This window comes from Lepidochelys kempii, chromosome 8, assembly GCF_965140285.1.
Source record: "Lepidochelys kempii isolate rLepKem1 chromosome 8, rLepKem1.hap1, whole genome shotgun sequence".
Classification (NCBI taxonomy): domain Eukaryota; kingdom Metazoa; phylum Chordata; order Testudines; family Cheloniidae; genus Lepidochelys; species Lepidochelys kempii.
Genome location: NC_136387.1, coordinates 20,743,303 through 20,764,835, shown reverse-complemented (window position 1 = coordinate 20,764,835; position 21,533 = coordinate 20,743,303). Strand labels below are relative to the sequence as shown.

Genomic DNA, 21,533 nt, shown 5'->3' with positions numbered 1-21,533 from the left:
AAAATTTCATACAGACAATGACTTGTTTATACTGCTCCTATATACGATATACTGAAATGTAAGTACAATATTTATATTCTAATTGATTTATTTTATAATTATATGGTCAAAATAAGAAAGTAAACAATTTTTCCGTAATAGTGTGCTGGTTTTTTTTTTTATATTTTTATGTCTGATTTTGTAAGCAAGTAGCTTTTAAGTGAGGTGAAACTTGGGGGTATGCAAGACAAATCAGACTCCTGAAAGGGGGACAGTAGTATGGAAAGCTTGATAGCCACTGGCCTAATGGAATTCCTGAGTAGGCAATCTATGACCAAATGTAAATGGTCCTTGCACAGATCCATCACGGGACCAATATTCTGTCATTGGGGATCTCCCATAATAGACTTGCTTGCCACCAAGGACGATGCTAAGTATTACAACTTTTCCTCCACAGGTGACCTCCATCCAGGATCGTTGCCAGATGTAGATTTTTAGCACTTAGGGCCCCATTGTACTAGGCTATGGTAATAATTTTTAATTATTTATATTTAGTGGTTAGCTTATAAACCTTTATGATCTAGTTCTAGAACATAATATCTTCCAAATTTGTGAGCACTTCCACAGATAAGTTAGGCTTATTTATACATCTCCAGTCTCTTTTCCCTCACCCCCATTCCTGCTAGGCTCTTGGCCTCAATGACTTCTGTGTGGCCATGAGTTCTGCTGTCTAGTTGTGTTGTGTTTTCTTTCCAGATCTCTTAACCTATCCCTCTCGTGATCCCTGCTGCTAGTGCTGTTGTCTGTCCTGACCGTTGCAGCATCCTGCTCCAACCCTAAATGCAGTTGCCTAGTTCACCTGCCTTTTCTGCTACTTAGGCCATGTATCGGCGTTCGCCCCGTGTGAAGTTTAAGCTTGTACTTCCTCCCTAAGCTCTCTTTTCTGCCTACAATCCAAGCTCCTTTCTGCCTACAATCCAATCTCACCACTGTCCTTCCTCCACTGTTTGTTATGGGAACCCTTCCTGTCCCCTTCTAAAAGCTTGCCAGTTCCACAAAGCATTCCACTTATCAGATGCAATCCACTCACTTTGCACTGTACTGTACTATGCATATGGATATGTCTATACAGCATTTTGGAGTCCACGGGAGGGAGCCTCCCAGCCCGGGTCAACAGACTCAGGGTAGCAGGGTTCATGCTAGAGCTCTAAAAATAGCTGTTTAGACTTCGCTTTGCAGTTGCAGGTTGGGCTCTGAAGCCTGCCCCTCTCCCCAGCTTTCAAAGCCCAAGCTCCAGCCTGAACTGAAACATCAAACTGCTGTCTACAGAGCTATTTTTAGAGCACTAGCATGAGCCCTGCTAGCCCGAGTCTGTTGACCTGGGCTCTGAGGCTTGCTTCCTTGAGCTCCAAAATGCTGTGTAGACATAATGGGTCTTCAGACTGTGAGCTCTTCAGGCTATAGGTTCATTTTTTTGGTGCACTTTGGGTATTAAATGTTTGTAAAGTGCTTTGAGATTCTCACGTGACAGATACTATAGAGGTACAAAGTGGTGTGATTCGAGAGAGGCTTGGGTCCTGAAGTCTGGATCTGGCTCCAAAGGCTCGCAGAGTTGAGGAGTATTACAATCTAGAGTTTTGGCTCAGTTCTGTCTCTAGCTGTGATTTTTATTACATGGGAGAGGACGGGGAATGCAACTGAAGCAGCATGGAAAATGGAGAGGCTAGATTTTTTTTCAGTAGGTGATTACAACCAGCAGATAAATGCACATGACAGGTCACAGGTCAGTTTATGTTGGTGGTTTGTCCCACCAACTTTGACTCTGTCCCTCTTTAGAGATTTCCTGTATAAATAAATCTAAAAATATTTGGTTTTGGGGGTGGGGGTGTAAAGAGGCCTTTAGGAAGTGAGTGCCACTTAGCGCCCTCTCCCATTTTAGTCATCTGTTTTAAAAGCAGCTTTTCAAGTATTCAAATACCTATATATTCTGCATTTATTTTTATCCTGCGATGGGTCATAGCTTCAAAACTAGTGAACATTTCTCACTCTAAAAACACGCTTCCTTTTATAGTGTACACATGGCGGTGGTTTTACTACATTCAGCATAGAGCTATTTCCTATTTTACAGTTGTTCAGTAACACTCCAAAGCCCTTGCTCTGCCTCCCTCTCCATTGACTTTCTCGCCTTGCCAATCCATTATTGTGATTTCAGTGAGACGACGCCAGTGTTGAGCGTTTAATGGGCCATGAGCAGGAAGTTCAGCTATTTCCTCCTCCTGTGAGACCATGATGTCATCAGCTGTTCTGGGTCACTTTATCATCTGCTGCTGCTGTTGCTTTGGTGTATGTGGAAAAAATGTAAACAGCACTTTCCAGATGTTCTCAGGGTGGCTGCAAACCCATAAATGGGCTGTTTAGTTCAGGAGCATTAGTAATGTGTTTAGGGGGGTGGCAGTGAATAGAGTAATAAAAATGTATAGTGCTATAAGCATCCAGCAACGCATGCTCTGTTAGTTACATCATGCATGAGCAAAAGCTGGCAAGGGGGGGGGGGGGGTGTCAGTTCCCTCTGTGTATGTACTTGGCCCCATTAGTGCAGTATCTAAGCACCTCACAGACACTAATGAGTTTAGTCTCCCAGCACACCAGGGGAGGATTTCACAGGTGGGTAACTGGGACACCGGATGATTAAAGTGATTTGTTCTGTGGCTTAGTCAGGCATTGAACCCAGATATGTAATGTTCCTATGGCCGTAACCATAAGATTAATTTTATTATTATACTTTCCTGTTTCTCTTCCCTCCCTCCCTCCCTCCCAAACCATCACCCCCAACTTTGAATCCTGAATAAAATTAAACAATAGAAAAGTCTTCTAGTAGGTCTGTGGCAGGCAGGTGCTAGTCTTTGTTAACCCATTCTGCCTCCAGGTGGTGTGCTAAGGAGCTTACTATATTGGTGTTCTAGTCAGACTAATGATGAAAGAATTCAGAAAGGCATTCTAGTTATCTTCGAACTGCCCCCAAAAATAGCAGATTTGGTGCTAGTGAAAGGTGCTGGATAGGTGACCTTGGAGCTGGTGACCTCTGACCCATAATAGGCATAGCACAGATTGTAGCAGCAGAGTGAAGGTCTTCTACCCTGAGCTCTCCGTGCTCAACAAGAGATCCCTCTAGGTGGGAGGCTAGTTAAGTGCTGCTGGCCCATAGACTAATTAGACTAGTCCAGAGTGGGTAGATAAAATACAGCAATGCCATGGCTGCTAATGGCTAGAGTGGGAGACTTTTTTTGGCTCTGCCAAGTTTGTTGTACAACCTTGTGCAAGTCATTTAACTTCTCTGTAGTGCTGTGTCCCCTATCTGGAAAATGGGGATGATGATGCTTCCTTACCTCACAGGGAGCTGTGAAGTGCTTTGAGACCCTTAGATAAATAATGAGGTTGACTATAAACAAAATACTTTAACTTGTGCTTTAAAATGAAGATACCTATTGAATTTTAGAAAGTCAAAGAGAGGGTGGTAAAATGAATCTTAGCCTTGTATCTTCTCTGTGTGAAAATGCAGGTTATTATAGTGTCCAGTTTGGAACTGGAGAGGTCTTATCTATCTCACTGCAGCTGGAGACAAGGACTTCAGGGTGAACTTGGGAGACCCGCGATCCTGAGCTGGAAAAATCATCAAAGCTCATGCACCACTAGGACATTTAAAAAAAACAACAACAAAAAACCCAAGGCTATTTTGTGGGGGAACCAGTCACTTCACACTTCAGGGTGTGGGTTGTTTTTTTTTTTAATGGACTAATTAGTTTTTATTGAGTCTTGGAAAATCTGATGTCAGACCTGCGTTGCGGCTGGGTGTGGTGGAGCACAAGTTGATTGGAAATTATATCGCCAAGATCATAAGGCAGTGAAAGTTTAACTATGGGAGTTTAAAATAGCAAAGCTGAGCCATGTTGATATTAAAAGACATGACTGAATAGAAATAATGGTCTAATATTAAACTAGTTTTCTTTTCTTGGGAGAGGAAGCAAAATGCTTGGCTGGTTTTTCTCCCTGCATCTGTTGTCCAAGTATAGGTTTCTTACCTCAACACCTTGACTTTTTTAATTATTGCTGGGAGATTGGTGTTTGCAGCTTTTCCCCCCACCAGACACACACACACAAGTTGCAAGTTGCTTTATGGATTATCTTTCCTGGCAACTGAAGTCAGAGCTCCCTGGAGCTTTTTGCAGGCTTCTTCCATGAATCTCTGCTGCCATGTCACCTTTCTTTGTTTTTAATGATTTCAGTTAGGGGAAGATTGAAATACCTGCTCCCTGTTCCACATGAGAACCTGGGTGGGTTCAGGTGAAAGGAGCTCTTCTGTCTTCAGTCTTAACAGACCTATTATTTAATTAGGTTGCCTTTCTGCATTTTTGTTCCTAGTACGTAGGAGCTGATTGACTGAACAGCTTTGCTCGTTACAGCAGGATTAATTTAAAAGACACAACTATGTTTCTGTAATTCAGGTTTGGGGCTTGGGAGATGTTCCTTTTAGAAAATCTGTTGTGTGGATCCTGCTGTGAAAAGCAGAAAAAGACGGGGTCCAGTAGGTCAATGTGCGGGCATTTAGTCTCCAGAGATCTGGATTCAAAACTTTATTTCCCTAAATGAAGATATATGTCTGTATTGTTCTTCTCCTAGTCCCTGGATATGCTTGTCAGTGCCTCCAAAATGACTGCCCAGTCCCATGACACTAGCTGCCTGTCTGATATTCCACCCATGTCCAAAGTGGAGGTGAGCATGTGTGTAGAGAGCCTGCCTGGTTTGTACTGGGTTCCTTGCATTCATGAGCCCATAGTTTGCATACAAAAAATTTGAAAAGGGAAAAGAATACTCTTTCTGATGACATCACTGATTATACAATGGTCTATAATTTGTCCACCATAACCTATTTTCCCCCAATGCTAGCTAACTAGCTGGAGTGCAGAGACCCAGAGAGCAAGGCAAAGGAGGTAGAGGGGGGAGCTTGCAAAGGTGGAGCCAAAAAGTAGCGCAGTTACATAACTGTACAAAAGGAAAGGGTTTGTCGGTGTTTTTTTTTTTTTCATGCCCTTCTGCAAAATGAAAAATGTTGTTGGAAACCTGAATGGAAAAATCCTGAGCATCATTGAACCCTACAGGGACATGAAGTATATTAAAATATTCCACCTGTTTTATGGCTGTTGCTTTTCCTCTTTCAGGTTTGATATCTACAGGAAGGTGCCAAAAGACCTTACACAGCCAACCTACACAGGAGCTATTAGTAAGTACCAGCTTTCATTGCCGCCTGTGCATACCCCAGTCCAAAATTAGTATTTCTTCTGGCGTCCCTCTAAAAGGTCTGATTTTTAAAGGGATATTAAACACGTGAGAACAGACATCTTCTGTAGCTGAGGCAGCTTGCTGTGACCAGTCTGTGCTCTTGTACGGAGGAGCTGAACAACCCCTTAAGGCAATTTGTTTTAGAACCACATGGACAGAAAATGGCAAAAAGGGAGTTGTTAAAAGCAGGCTCTGAACTACCAACCATTTAACTCTGACACGGGCTGAAGTAGATGGGGAGCTCCTAGCTCCCCCCCTTGATGGGTGTGGGCCTGCTCCAAATAGACTTTGCAATTCTTAACCCGCTTCTTCCCCCAAGGCCTCACCCCCTGCTCACTTCTCTTTCCCAATCCCCGCTCTCCCAGGACTCACCAGCTGCCTGCAGAGCCAGTCTGGGAGTTGCTGACATGGAGCTTACCTACCTGCCCAATCGGGGCACAGCAGGGGGTTGGTCCCCCTAGCAAGGGTCTGGGACAGGGAGGGATCAGTCTCCGTAGCAAGGGGTGAGGGCTAGGACAATTGTTGTCCCCTTGTCCTACTCCCCTGCAATGCCACCTACCTCTTGGAGCCTGGTCTGGAAGCCAGCCACTGGTCTCTGTCAGGTGTCAGCAGCTGAGCAGAGAGCAGCTCCTCCATGTGGCTTCAGGTGCTGCTCTTCCTACCCCAGAGTGATGGAGGCCGGTTACTTCGGCCAACATCTGTGCTGACTGGATGCTGCTAGGAATACCTAGCAACCCTAGCTTTGGGACTCTAGTATCTTAAATAATTCGTATAATCTGGAGACTTTGCCGCTTCTGGATCATTAATTAATTGATCCCTTTTCTGGATCATTAATGAATATGTTGAACAGCACTCGTTCCAGCATAGACACCTCTCTCTATTGTGAAAACTGATCATTTATTTCTATCCTTTCTTTCCTATCTTTTAACCAGTTACTGATCTAGGAGAGGATCTTCCCTGTTATCCTATGACCACTTAATTTCCTTAAGAGACTTTGATGAGGGACCTTATCACAGGCATTCTGAAAATCCAGATATACTATATCGACTGGATCAGCTTTATCCATGTGCTTGTTGACTCCCTCAAAGAGCTCTAATAGATTGGTGAGGCATGACTCCCCTTTACGAAAACCATATTGACTCTTCCCCAACAAATCATATTTACTTATCTATCTGAAAATTCTGTTCTTTACTATAGTTTCTATCAGTTTGCCCCCTACAATGTGGGACAATACTGCAGATTTGTCGCCCAAAAAGAACAGCACTCATGTGGGAATCTTCCTGCACATCCTCTGCAGTGAAGATCAATACAAAGAACTCATTTAGCTTCTCTGCAATGGCCTTGTCTCCCTTGAGTGCTCTTTTAACACCTTGGTTGTCTGGTGGCCCCACTGCCAGTTTGTCAGGCTTCCTGTTTCTGATATACTTTAAAAAACAAAAATAAAAACCCTTACTACTAGTTTTTGCATCTTAAACAAGTTGCTTCTCAAAGTCCTTCTTGGCCTGTCTTACTGTACTTTTACATTTTATCTGCCCGAGTTTGTGCATCTAGCATTTGACTTCCAAATTTTAAAGGATGCTTTTTTGCCTTGAATGGCCTTCATTATTCTGCTCTTTAGCCAGGGTGGGATGACTTTGGTCCTCTTATTGTCTTTTCTGATTTGAGGTATGCATTTAGTCGGAGTCTTTGTCATGGTCTTTTTAAATAGTTCCCATGCTGCTTGCAGGCATTTTCCCTTTGTGACAGTTCCATTTAATTTCCATCAAACAAGTGGCCTCATTTTTATGTCGTTCCTGCTTTTAGTATTGGGTCTCTTTGGTATTTTCTCCCTTACAAGGATGTTAAATTTAATTAGATGATGGTCATTATTACTGAGCAGTTCAGCCGTAGTCACATCTTGGACCAAATCCTGTGCTCCACTTAGGACTAAATCAAGAATTGCCTCTCCCCTTGTGGGTTCCAGGACTAGCTGCTTCATGAAGCAGTCATTATGGTATCTAGAAATTTTATCCCTCCATTATGCCCTGAGGTGACATTTACCCAATCAATAAGAGGCCAGTCGAAATCACCCATTATTATTATTGTGCTTTCTGCTCTTGTAGCCTCTCTAACCTTCCTTAGCATTTCATAATGTATGGCCACTGGGAAGCATTCATGGACAGAGGACTGTTCTCTCAGGATGGACTTCACCTGAGTAAAGAGGGAAATAGACTTCTAGGTTGGAGGGTGGCACAACTGATCAAGAGAGCTTTAAACTAGGAATTCGGGGGAGATGGCTGGGAGATGTCCAGGTAATCTCCACGCCAGTTATTCTCTTTGAGAGGGAAGAAAACAAAGAAAGAAAGGATACAGCCATGAGTAGGACAATGGACATAAGGTGGAAGGGCAGTGTACATACCAATCTAATAGGTAATATTGGCGGTAGAATGTCTGTGCCCAATCAGGTAAAGAATATGAGCGAAGCCAAACGACAAAAATTAAGATGTTTTTACACTAATGCGAGGAGCCTAGGTAACAAAATGGAGGAACTAGATCTACTGGTGCAGGAAGTGAAACCAGATATTATAGAGATAACAGAAACATGGTGGAATAGTAGTCATGACTGGAGTACAGGTATTGAAGGGTATGTGCCATTTAGGAAAGACGGAAATAAAGTCAAAGGTGATGGAGTAGCATTGTATATCAATGATGAGGTAGACTGTAAAGAAATAAGAGGTGATGGAATGGATAAAACAGAGTCTGTCTGGGCAAAAATCACATTGGAGAAGAAAGCTACTAGAGCCTGCCCTGGGATAATGCTTGGGTGTGCTATAGACTGACGGTATCTGATGTGGATATGGATAGAGACCTCGTTAATGTTTTTAAAGAAGTAAATATTAATGGGAATTGTGTGATCATGGGAGACTTTAAATTCCCAGATATACACTGGAGGACAAGTGCTAGTAATAATAATTGGGCTCAGATTTTCCTGGATATGATAGCTGATGGATTCCTTCACCAAGTAGTTGCTGAACTAACAAGAGGGGATGCCATTTGAGATTTGGTTTTGGTGAGCAGTGAGGACCTCATAGAAGAAATAATTGTAGAGGACAACCTTGGTTCGAGCTATCATGAGCTAATTCAGTTCAAACTAAATGGAAGGATAAACAAAAATAGATCTGTGACTAGGGTTTTTGATTTCAAAAAGGCTAACTTTAAAAATTAAGGAAATTAGTTAGAGAAGTGGATTGGACTGAAAACTTGTGGATCTAAAGGCGGAGGAGGCCTGGAATTACTTCAAGTCAAAGTTGCAGAAACTATTAGAAGCCTGCATCCCAAGAAAGGGGAAATTCATAGGCAGGAGTTGTAGACCAAGCTGGTTGAGCAAGCATCTCAGAGAGGTGATTAAGAAAAAGCGGAAAGCCTACAAGGAGTGGAAGATGGGAGGGATTAGCAAGAAAGGCTACCTTACTGAGGTAAGAATATGTAGGGATAAAGTGAGAGAGGCCAAAAGCCATGTAGAGTTGGACCTTGCAAAGGGAATTTAAAAGCAATAGTAAAAGGTTCTATAGCCATATAAATAAAAAGAAAACAAAGAAAGAAGAAGTGGGACCGCTTAACACTGAGGATGGAGGTTAAGGATAATTTAGGCATGGCCCAATATCTAAACAAATACTTTGCCTCAGTCTTTAACGAGGCTAATGAGGAGCTTAGAGATAATGGTAGGACGACAAATGGGAATGAGGATATGGAGGTAGATATTGCCACATCCGAGGTAGAAGCCAAACTCGAACAACTTAATGGGACTAAATCGGGGGACCCGGATAATCTTCATCCAAGGATATTAAAGGAACTGGCACATGAAATTACAAGCCTGTTAGCAAGAATTTTTAATCAATCTGTAAACTCAGGGTTTGTATCGTATGACTGGAGAATTGCTAACATAGTTCCTATTTTTAAGAAAGGTAAAAACAGCAATCCGGGTAACTACAGGCCTGTTAGTTTGACATCCGTAGTATGCAAGGTCTTGGAAAAAAAGTTGAAGGAGAAAGTCGTTAAGGACATTGAGGTCAATGGTAATTGGGACAAAATACAACATGGCTTTACAAAAGGTAAATCGTGTCAAACCAAACTGATCTCCTTCTTTGAGAAGGTACAGATTTTTTAGACAAAGGGAACACAGTGGATGTAATCTACCTTGATTTCAGTAAGGGATTTGATACAGTTCCACATGGAGAATTATTAGCTAAATTGGAAAAGATGGGGGTCAATATGAAAATTGAAAGGTGGATAAGGAACTGGTTAAAGGGGAGACTACAGCGGGTCACACTGAAAGGTGAATTGTCACTGGAAGGAGGTTACTAGTGGAGTTCCTCAGGGATCAGTTTTGGGACCAATCTTATTTAATTTTTTTATTACTGTTCTTGGCACAAAAAGTGGGAATGTGCTAATAAAGTTTGCGGATGACACAAAGCTGGGAGGTATTGCCAATACAGAGAAGGACCGGGATATCATACAGGAAGATCTGGATGACCTTGTAAACTGGAGTAATAGTAATAGGATGAAATTTAATAGTGAAAAGTGCAAGGTCATGCATTTAGGGATTAATAACAAGAATTTCTGTTATAAACTGGGGATGCATTACTTGGAAGTAACAGAGGAGGAGAAGGACCTTGGAGTATTGGTTGATCACGGGATGACTATGAGCCGCCAATGTGATATAGCTGTGAAAAAAGCTAATGCGGTCTTGGGATGCATCAGGCAAGGTATTTCCAGTAGAGGTAAGGAGGTGTTAGTACCGTTATACGAGGCACTGGTGAGACCGCATCTGGAATATTGTGTGCAGTTCTGGTCTCCCATGTTTAAGAAGGATGAATTCAAACTGGATCAGGTACAGAGAAGGGCTACTAGGATGATCCGAGGAATGGAAAACCTGTTTTATGAAAGGAAACTCAATGAGCTTGGCTTGTTTAGCCTAACCAAAAGGAGGCTGAGAGGAGATATGATTGCTCTCTATAAATATATCAGAGGGATAAATACCACGGAGGGAGAAGAATTATTTAAGCTCAGTACCAATGTGAACACAAGAACAAATGGATATAAACTGGGGCCATCAGGAAGTTTAGACTTGAAATTAGACAAAGGTTTCTAACCATCAGAGGAGTGAAGTTCTGGAACAGCCTTCCAAGGGAAGCAGTGGGGGCAAAAGACACATCTGGCTTCAAGACGAAGCTTGATAAGTTTATGGAGGAGATGATATGATGGGATAGCCTAATTTTGGCAATTAATTGATCTTCGACTACTAGTGGTAGATATGCCCAATGGCCTGTGATGGGATGTTAGATGGGATGGGATCTGAGTTACTACAGAGAATTCTTTCCTGGGTGTCTGGCTGGTGAGTCTTGCCCACATGCTCAGGGTTTAGCTGATCGCCATATTTGGGGTTGGGAAGGAATTTTCCCCCAGGGCAGATTGGAAGAGGCCTTGGGGGTTTTTCGCCTTCTTCTACAGCGTGGGGCACTGGTCACTTGCTGGAGGATTCTCTACACCTTGAAGTCTTTAAACCACGATTTGAGGACTTCAATAGCTCAGACATAAGTTAGGGGTTTGTTATAGGAGTTGGTGGGTGAGATTCCGTGGCCTGCGTTGTGCAGGAGGTCAGACTAGACGATCATAATGGTCCCTTCTGACATTAAAGTCTATGATTCTATGATGATCACTGTTATCAGTCGGAGAGAGCTGGAGTGGTGGGGTAGCAATAAAGATGGGATTCCTGTGGGATCAGAGAAAGAGCTGGCGAGGAGAAGAGAGCCCAACATGACTTATTTTCTGCAATTTTTTTGTCTTTATTTTTCACCTTGCCATAAATTGCCTATAACTAGAGTCCTTCCAAATTCACGGCCATGTAAAATGCTTCGTGGACGTGAAATCTGGCAGCAGCAGAGAAATAAGGGGGCCATACCACAATCCCCCTAAAATAACTTTGCTACCCCCCTGCAACTCTTTTGGGTCAGGACTCCCAATTTGAGAAACGCTGGTCTCCCCCCCGAAATCTGTGTAGTATAGTGTAAAAGTACACAAAAGATCAGATTTAACGAGGGGAGACCAGCGTTTCTCAAATTGGGAGTCCTGACCCAAAAGGGAGTTGCAAGGGGGCGGCAAAGTTATTTTAGGGGGATTGCGGTAGGGCCACCCTTACTTCTCTGCTGCTGCCTTCAGATATGGGTGGCTGGAGAGAGTGGTGCTGACCAAGGGCCCAGCTCTGAAGGTAGCAGTGCAGAAGTAAGGGTGGCAGTACCATACCATGCTACCCTTACTTCTGCGCTGCTGCTGGTGGCAGCAGAGCTGGGCTCCTGGCCAGCAGCTGTGGCTCTCCAGCCACCCAGCTTTAATGGCAGTGCTGGGTGTAAGCAGCACAGAAGTAAGGGTAGCAGACCTGCAATTTCCCCTACAATAACCTTGGCCCCCACCCCCAACTCCCTTTCGGGTCAGGACCCCTACAATTAGAACACCGTGAAATTTCAGATTTAAATATCTGAAATCATGAAATACGCAGTTTTAAAAATCCTACGACCGTGAAGTTGACCAAAATGGACCATGAATTTGGTAGGGCCCTACCTATAACAATCCACTCCCCAGCCCATGTATCGGTGCATAGTTTTTGGTTGATGTAAATTTTTTTGCCTTGGGCCTTTCTTCTTCCTTCCTCCTTTTCAGATTGGCTGAGTAATGCAATTTCACACCATCATTATCACTGAGTGCTCTGCATGGAGTGGTAAATACAGATCTAGCTGATCCTGCTAAATTGGTAATTAGATGCCTAATGCAGCTTTCCTGTTCCGTTCCACACTGCCTCTCTTTGATCACGTAGTTGTGCCCCATTCACTCATGCTCTGAGATTGGGTCAGTGGCCCTGTATTCGTTGCTGACACATATCCCTTGGTGGAGACAGGCGCTGAATAGAACTGAGTCAGTAACCATGAATCAGAAGGATGTGAAGTGAAGGGCTGTGTGAGCTGTGGAGACTCCTGACCAAAGAACTGGATGAGATGTTTTACCAAACCATTTCTCTTCAGAGGGTCCTTGCCTCTCTGGCTCTCCCAAACACTGAATTACTCCAGCATTGACCCCGCTCTCCTGTAGTCATGGTGCAGCTGCTAAGATTATTCAGAATGCCAGCACAGTAGTTTGCGTAGACACTCCCGCCCCCAAGCACAGCCATAAGGTCTGCATGAACCTGTTGATAAGTTTGGAGGCCCCTAAGATCTGTTGTTAGGAGGGGACTCTTAGAGTGTGTCGAGGCCCCAAAACTTCCCTTCCATTTGGGGAATGACAGTTCCACACCTCATCTTGATTCCATTTAATGGTGGGGGATTAATTCCCCATAAAGAATTTTTACCAGGGCCCTAGAATAAATGAAATGACTATGGTAGTAGAATAGATTAGATGACTATGGTTGCATTTCTGAGCATCCAACTTGCTTGAAGTTCTAAAACAGTTTGTAGCAGCTGATTGCTTACAGTCCTGCACTTTCCATATAACTGCTGCATAGGCACTGATCCAGCGTTGCCTCTGGAAGGGAACTCGCATGGTACTGAAGCTTTCTGGAATAGAAGCGTGTTTGTCAGCCAGACTCCCACAGTCACTTTTGGGTTGTAAAATGCTGCTTCTCACCATGGCAGCTTACTGGAAGGTTTGGCGTCTCAATGCTGCCTGCACTAGGGACTGTTGAGCTGATCAGGTTCTGGGAGACAGAAGCATCCAAGATGGGAAGCGCTGAAGTTCATCCCTGTCTGATGGGAGTATGGGTAGCATATCTTGATACGATGGGCGGGGGCACATTAAAACACAGGGGATGCTCAGGAGCCAGCTGATGGGTTTCTTTGGTGTCTGTCTACCTTTTGTTGATTCTCTGTGGGCTGGGCACTTCTGGCAGTGGTCCAGAGGGAGGGTTTGACAACCTCCTCAGATATCTCCTTCCTCAAGCAGTACATGAACAGTAAGCAGCTGCTGCCTGTAGCAAGGGAGTACTCTGATGAAAACCACCACCACCACCACCACAGTGCTGCTGTTGGTGAAGCCTGCTTGAGTCCCACTGAGGAGAAGCCAGCACCCAGAGTCCAGAAAGATTCCAATGACAGCTGACGTAGCTGTAGATCCCCTGAAGAGTACCAGTGTCATATGCTTAGTTGTCACTACTTCAGCAGAGTCTCAGCTTCTCACAAGTAGAAAACTTCTGCTGAGAGGCTGCTCTGCCTGCTCTGAATCGGGGTGACTTAGAAGTTGGAGGTGAAGTGCAATGAGGACCTGCAATTAAGAGGGAGGAAGAAACATTTAAAGCACCACCTCAAAGACTGGGGCAGAGTTTTGGGGTCTATAGTACCAAAGCACTGGTTGCTCTAGCATGGTTAGCCAAAGAGCTCTCATTCGTTCAAATATTCCCTTCCAGAAACAGATAAGACCATTGAGTTTCAACTTTTCATCCATTTCCTTCTTTAACTAGAACCAGCTGATCCTTGACATATGTTAGAAATCTCTGAGTAGAAGTAGGACGTAGCATTGAACAGCAGTCCCCTGATTTGTGCACAGTGTTAAAGCTTACTACTGTATCCCTGCTGTCTCACAAATAAGGGATTGGTCCTTGACAACGACTGGGAATCACACCTGTACTCCTGCAGGGCAGTGCCAGTCACTAACTGCTAGAAACCCAATATTGGGGAGAGGTATAATCTGACACTCTCAGCTTTGCAATCACAGGGGATTTAACGGGTATGGCACACAACATAGGTATCTGAGATTCACAGTGCAATCATTCCTACTGCAGGTAAAAACAATCATTAATATAAATCTAAATTTCATTAGGACTGGAGGAACTAGAGCAATCCACTCAGATATGGTGAGATGAGGGCTGGAAAAACCTAAATGCCCACTGCCTCCTTTATCAATGCATAGAGTTTCTGGAGATGATTAGAACACAGTAGTTTCAGGCCCTCATATTATACCACAATTAAAATCTCCTTCATTGAATAGTCGTTTTTTTCTTTTTTTTTTTCCACTTTCCATCCTCCAAACCACTGAACAGTACATATACCACTCCATTCAGTCCCCGTGTCAACATTGCCTCCCTCCCTCTGTCACAGTGTCTGTGGTGCTGAAACAGTCAGCAGCCCTAAGTATCACTGTGACAAAGTGGCCATGTTTGGGTATGTGGGCTGCAGCAGCACATGCCCAGGCAATCTGACAGTTGGTATCTGGATGGGCATGAGCTGCCTGACATCATAATAGGAGTCTGCAGCTCTGCCAATCCCATGATTTAGCACTCGGTGTGGATGCATAGCTTACATGTACTTGTTGTACACACTGGGGATATGTCTACACTACAAAATTAGGTCGAATTTATAGAAGTCAGTTTTGTAGAAAGCGGTTTTATACAGTTGATTGTGTGTGTCCCCACACAAGTGCTCTCAGTGCATGTAGTCGGCGGAGTGTGTCCACAGTACCGAGGCAACCGTCGACTTCCGGAGCGTCGCACCGTGGGTAGCTATCCCACAGTTCCCTCAGTCTCCGCCGCCCATCTGAATTCTGGGTAGAAATCCCAGTGCCTGATGGGGCTAAAACATTGTCGCGGGTGGTTCTGGGTACATATCGTCAGACCCCCGTTACCTCCCTCCCTCCGTGAAAGCAAGGGCAGACAATCGTTTTGCGCCTTTTTTCTTGAGTTACCTGTGCAGACACCATACCACGGCAAGCATGGAGCCCGCTCAGCAAACCGTCACCGTATGTCTCCTGGGTGCTGGCAGACGTGGTACTGCACTGCTACACAGCAGCAGTTAATTGCCTTTTGGCAGCAGAAAGTGCAGCATGACTGGTAGCCATCATCGACGTAGTCCTTTTAATTGGGCGCCTGGGCAAACATGGGAGTGACTCAGCCAGGTCATTTCCCTTTTAAGTTTCGTCTCGTGGCGATTCAGTCCTACCGGCAGTGCACTGTCTTTTAACCTCCAGCCAGCAGAAGATGATGGCTAGTCGTCATACTGCACCGTCTTCTGCTGAGCACCCAGGAGATGATGACGGCTAGCGGTCGTACTGCACAGTCTGCTGCCAGCAAGATGTATAAAGATAGATGAAGTGGCTCAAAACAAGAAATAGACCAGATTTGTTTTGTATTCATTTTCTCCTCCTTCCCTTTGTGAAATCAACGGCCTGCCAAACCCAGTTTTGAGTTCTATCCGTGAGGTTTTGAGTTCTATCCTTGAAGGGGCCATTCAGTTTCTCGCAAAGCCACCCCCTTTGTTGATTTTAATTCCCTGTAAGCCAACCCTGTAAGCCATGTCGTCAGTCGCCCCTCCCTCCATCAGGGCAACGGCAGACAATCGTTCCGCGCCTTTTTTCTGTGCAGACGCCATACCACGGCAAGCATGGAGCCCGCTCAGATCACTTTGGCAATTAGGAGCACATTAAACATCACGCGCATTATCCAGCAGTATATGCAGCACCGGAACCTGGCAAAGCGATACTGGGCGAGTAGGCGATGTCAGCGCAGTAACCTGAGTGATGAGGACATGGACACAGACTTCTGTCAAAGCAGGGACCCTGGCAATGTGGGCATCATGGTGCTAATGGGGCAGGTTCATGTGGTGGAACACCGATTCTGGGCTCGGGAAACAAGCACAGACTTGTGGGACCGCATAGTGTTGCAGGTGTGGGACGATTCCCAGTGGTTGCAAAACTTTCGCATGCGTAAGGGCACTTTTATGGAACTTTGTGACTTGCTTTCCCCTGCCCTGAGGCCCAAGAATACCAAGATGAGAACAGCCCTCACAGTTGAGAAGCAAGTGGCAATAGCCCTGTGGAAGCTTGCAACACCAGACAGCTACTGGTCAGTTGGGAATCAATTTGGAGCGGCAAATCTACTGTGGGGGCTGCTGTGATGTAAGTAGCCAACGCAATCAAAGATCTGCTGATATCCAGGGTAATGACCCTGGGAAATGTGCAGGTGATAGTGGATGGCTTTGCTGCAATGGGATTCTCTAACTGTGGTGGAGCCACAGATGGAACCCATATCCCTATCCCGACCGGAGCACCAAGTCGGCGAGTACATAAACCGCAAGGGGTACTTTTCAATAGTGCTGCAAGCTCTGGTGGATCACAAGGCGTGTTTCACCAACATCAACGTGGGATGGCCGGGAAAGGTACATGACGCTCGCATCTTCAGGAACTCTGGTCTGTTTCAAAAGCTGCAGGAAGGGACTTTATTCCTAGACCAGAAAATAACCGTTGGGGACGTTGAAATGCCTATATGTATCCTTGGGGACCCAACCTACCCCTTAATGCCCTGGCTCATGAAGCAGTACACAGGCACCCTGGATAGTAGTAAGGAGCTGTTCAACTATAGGCTGAGCAAGTGCAGAATGGTGGTAGAATGTGCATTTGAACGTTTAAAAGCGCGCAGGCGCAGTTTACTGACTCGGTTAGACCTCAGTGAAACCAATAGTCCCACTGTTATTACTACTTGCTGTGCACTCCATAATATCTGTGAGAGTAAGGGGGAGACGTTTATGGCGGGGTGGGAGGTTGAGGCAAATCGCCTGGCTGCTGGTTTCGTACAGCCAGACACCAGGGTGGTTAGAAGAGCACAGGAGGGCGCGGTGCGCATCAGAGAAGCTTTGAAAACCAGTTTCATGACTGGACAGGCTACGGTGTGAAAGTTCTGTTTGTTTCTCCATGATGAAACCCACCGCCCCTTGGTTCACTCTACTTCCCTGTAAGCTAACCACCCTCCCCTCTTCCCTTTGATCACCGTTGTCAGAGGCAATAAAGTCATTGTTGCTTCACATTCATGCATTCTTCATTCATTCATCACACAAATAGGGGGATAACTACCAAGGTAGCCCGGGAGGGGTGGTGGAGGAGGGAAGCACCAGGAGGGGTGGTGGAGGAGGGAAGGACAAGGCCACACAGCACTTTAAAAGTTTAAAACTTTAAAACTTATTGAATGCCAGCCTTCTGTTGCTTGGGCAATCCTCTGGGGTGGAGTGGCCGGAGGCCCCCCCACCACGTTCTTGGGCATCTGGCTGAGGAGGCTATGGAACTTGGGGAGGAGGGCGGTTGGTTACACAGGGGCTGTAGCGGCGGTCTGTGCTCCTGCTGCCTTTCCTGCAGCTCAACCATACGCTGGAGCATATTGGTTTGGTCCTCCAGCAGCCTCAGCATTGAATCCTGCCTCCTCTCATCACGCTACCGCCACATTTGAGCTTCAGCCCTCTCTTCAGTCTGCCACTTACTCTCTTCAGCCCGCCACCTCTCCACCCGATCATATTGTGCTTTCCTGCACTCTGACATTGTCTGCCTCCATACAGTCATCGGTGCTATGTCAGTGTGGGAGGATACCATGAGCTCAGAGAACATTTCATCACGAGTGCGTTTTTTTCGCCTTCTAATCTTCATTAGCCTCTGGGAAGGAGAAGATCCTGTGATCATTGAAACACATGAAGCTGGTGGAGAAAAAAAAAGAGGCAGTGGTATTTAAAAAGACACATTTTCTAGAACAATGGCTACACTCTTTCACGGTAAACCTTGCTGTTAACATTACAGACACAGCACATGTGCTTTCGTTCCAAGGTCGCATTTTGCCTCCCCACACCAAGTGGCTAGCCCCTCATCCCTGCCCCTGGCTAACAGTGGGGAATATTTCTGTTCAGCCACAGGCAAACAGTCCAGCAGAAACGGGCACCTCTGCATGTCCCCTTAAGAAAAGCACCCTATTTCAACCAGGTGACCATGAATGATATCACTCTTCTGAGGATAACACAGAGAGATAAAGAACGGATGTTGTTTGAACGCCAGCAAACATACACTGCAATGCTTTGTTCTACAGTGATTCCTGAATACGTGCTACTGGCCTGGTGTGGTAAAGTGTCCTACCATGGTGGGTGGAATAAGGCTGCCCTCCCCAGAAACGAAAGGCTTTGGGCGTACATCCAGGAGAGCCGCAAATGCCAGGGCAAATTAATCATTAAACATGCTTGCTTTTAAACCATGTATAGTATTTTAAAAGGTACACTCACCAGAGGTCCCTTCTCCGCCTGCGGGTCTGGGAGGCAGCCTTGGGTGAGTTCGGGGGGGACTGCCTCCAGGTCCAGGGTGAGAAACAGTTCCTAGCTGTCGGGAAAACCGGTTTCTCCGCTTGCTTGCTGTGAGCTATCTACAATTTCATCATCATCATCTTCCTCGTCCCCAAAACCTGCTTCTGTGTTGCCTCCATCTCCATTGAAGGAGTCAAACAACACGGTTGGGGTCGTGGTGGCTGAACCTCCTAAAATGGCATGCAGCTCATCATAGAAGCGGCATGTTTGGGGCTCTGACCCGGAGCGGCCTTTTGCCTCTCTGGTTTTCTGGTAGGCTTGCCTCAGCTCCTTAAGTTTCACGCAGCATTGCTTCGGGTCCCTGTTCTGGCCTCTGTCCTTCATGCCCTGGGAGATTTTGACAAACGTTTTGGCATTTCGAAAACTGGAACATAGTTCTGATAGCACAGATTTCTCTCCCCATACAGCGATCAGATCACGTACTTCCTGTTCGGTCCATGCTGGAGCTCTTTTGCGATTCTGGGACTCCATCATAGTCACCTCTGCTGATGAGCTCTGCATGGTCACCTCTGCTGATGAACTCTGGCCAGCGTGGCAAGCTGCAGGTGACCATGCAAACAGGAAATTGAAATTCAAAAGTTCACGGGCCTTTTCCTGTCTACCTGGCTAGTGCATCTAAGTTGAGAGTGCTGTCCAGAGCGGTCACAATAGAGCACTCTGGGATAGCTCCCAGAGGCCAATACCGTCTAATTGCATCCACAGTACCCCAAATTCGACCCGGCGAGGCCGATTTAAGCGCTAATCTACTTGTCAGAGGTGGATTAAGGAAATCGATTTTAAGAGCCCTTTAAGTTGGAAAAAAAGGGCTTCATCATGTGGACGGGTGCAGGTTTACATTGATTTAACACTGCTAAATTCGACCTAAACTCCTAGTGTAGACCAGGGCTGGGTAATGTTCTACAGCAATACTGTGTGGAGGCTGGAGTTTTAATACACATCAGGAAATATCTGTTATGACTTGCATGGCCACTGGGACTTGACCCCTCCTTGCGCTTCCTAGCAGTTTGTATAATTGTACATATACCTGCTGTTGGTGTATGCCATAATATAGACCTGCATCTATGTTCTCAATATGCATTCATTAATTAAGCATTAATCTGCTTTTGCTTTGAATTTCATCTTTTTATTTTATTTTTTTAAAGGGGATGGAAAAAAGGGGCTGGGGTGCATAGATGGAGGTGCTTGTTGCATCAAGTTAGCTTGAAGAAGGCAGTCCTGAACATTTGCTTAGCAAGCATCCTATCCTCCAGGTTAGAGCTGGTCAGGAATTTTTTGACAAAGTTTTTTAGTTGAAAAATGACAATTTGTCTAAACCCAAACTTCTCATGAGGAAGGGGTTGGTTTCAACCAATTTCTTGATTGAAAGCTTTTGAAAAAAAGGTTAGAAATAGTCAATGTCTGTTTTGACATTTTCTAAATGAAAAATTAGTTTTCTGTTTTGAAACAATTTTTGTTTTAAAAATTAAGCGAAGTAGAGTAAAAGAATAATCAAAACCTAAACATTTTGACCTGAACTAATTTTGTTTTGCATTTTTGGTTTGTGAACGTTTGAGACTTTGACTTTTCATCTCAATTGAATATGGAAATTTAAAAAACAAACACACCCCTCAAACTTTTACAAAGGGGAAAACAGTTTCTCACTCAGCTCTACTTAAGTTTTCTGGTCAGCCAATAGCAGCGTGTTCCAATGCTAGTAATGCTTTTAAACTTTAATATATTTGGAGTTTTGTAGGTGGATTTCTATGACAACAGGTCAGAGCTGGTTCTTAACAGCTCTGGGGGAACACTGCAGTACGCATGCTCCCACAATTGAATTAACCATTGTAATAAAGCAGTTATCTTCTTAATCTGCCTCTAGTCTTTTAACTACTATTCCAAGCATAACAAATGTGTGACCTAGGGAATCGTGCATTCATGTAGAGGCAGATAAAGGTTTCCCTTGTTAAATAACTGACTGAAGTAAATTTGTGCAAGCCTTCATTATGGGAATATTCTATGTGCTTGGTATTCTGTAAGTATAGAGGAATTTATGTTCTGTGCCTGAAAGGCTTCCGTTATAAATTAGACAGACAATACAGTTCCGGTACACAGGGTGTTCAGATGAAGGTCTGGTTTCCAAACAGCATGCATGTAATTATATAGTAGCCCACATTTTCCAAAGTGACTTAGTTATTTTTGGGTGCACAACTTCAGCTGCGTGATTTTTCAGAAGCTGCATGATTTTTTCTGAAAGTGCTGAGCCCTTGTCCTCTAAAAATCAAGCCCCTGCAAGGTAGCTCAGACTGGGCACCCAAACTCACTAATTATGGCCAGTACAATTTACCTCTACTTTATTTGTTAAGTGTAGTGCTGCAAATCTTCAGTGGAGGAGCAGGTCTGAAGGGAAGATTTGCAAGAGGGCAGATGTTTGGTGTATCTGGAAGGGAGAAGGCAAAATGTTCCAGAGATAATGGCACAGAAGAAGATGTGAAGATGGAAGTGAAAGAAACCTACAAAAAATGGAGTGTTGCAGAGAGCAGCTCAGGGTTTGAGTAAGAGGGAATGAGAGCAGAGAGAGCTGGCATGTTATTGTGGAGGACCTTTACAGGAAGACAAGAGTCTTGAATGGGATGTTGAAGAGAAGAGGAAGCCTGTGAAGGGAGTTGAGGGAAGAGAGTCATGTAAGTGGCAGGTGATCTTACCAGTCTGTCATTGTGATTTCAGTGCAAAGGGTTTATTTGTTTAAAATTCTGACTGATGTGCTCTATGCAGTATGTGCAAGAGAGACTTCATGTGTGTACTGCCAAGGACTTGACCTGACCTCCCTGCTGTTTGGTTGCTTATGAATAAGAAGCATCCTGACCTACCAGTTTGTGCTGGTTCAGTTAGGTATGAACAAAGGTCTCCCAGTACTTCTCCTCCTAGGAATTTGCCTCAGTGCTCTAGGTAAAAGCTTCCCCTCCTCACACCCATTGTTGTACACCAGTGTTGTACAACAATACATTGTTGTGCACTAGGCCAGAGGCTTCCGGGGGTAGCAGTGGCATGTTGAATTCTTCTCCCTGCCAAAGGCACAGAGATGGAAGGAACTGTGTGTGTGCTTCTGTGAAGGTT

The 21,533-nt window shown here is 44.8% G+C and overlaps 1 protein-coding gene across 4 annotated transcripts in view; it reads left to right on the top strand.

Annotated features, from left to right (window-relative positions):
- Positions 1-21,533, top strand: part of ERGIC1 (endoplasmic reticulum-golgi intermediate compartment 1) — a 101,500-nt gene that overhangs the window by 27,563 nt on the left and 52,404 nt on the right. For 3 of the 4 annotated variants that reach the window (XM_073355799.2, XM_073355802.2, XM_073355801.2), the window contains 2 exons: positions 4,657-4,749; positions 5,196-5,257. In XM_073355799.2, coding sequence (XP_073211900.1) covers positions 4,703-4,749; positions 5,196-5,257 — 109 coding nt within the window. In that variant the 5' untranslated portion in view covers positions 4,657-4,702. Of the gene's footprint in view, positions 1-4,656; positions 4,750-5,195; positions 5,258-21,533 lie in introns of those variants that run through there. The other variant, XM_073355800.2, reaches the window with a different exon arrangement.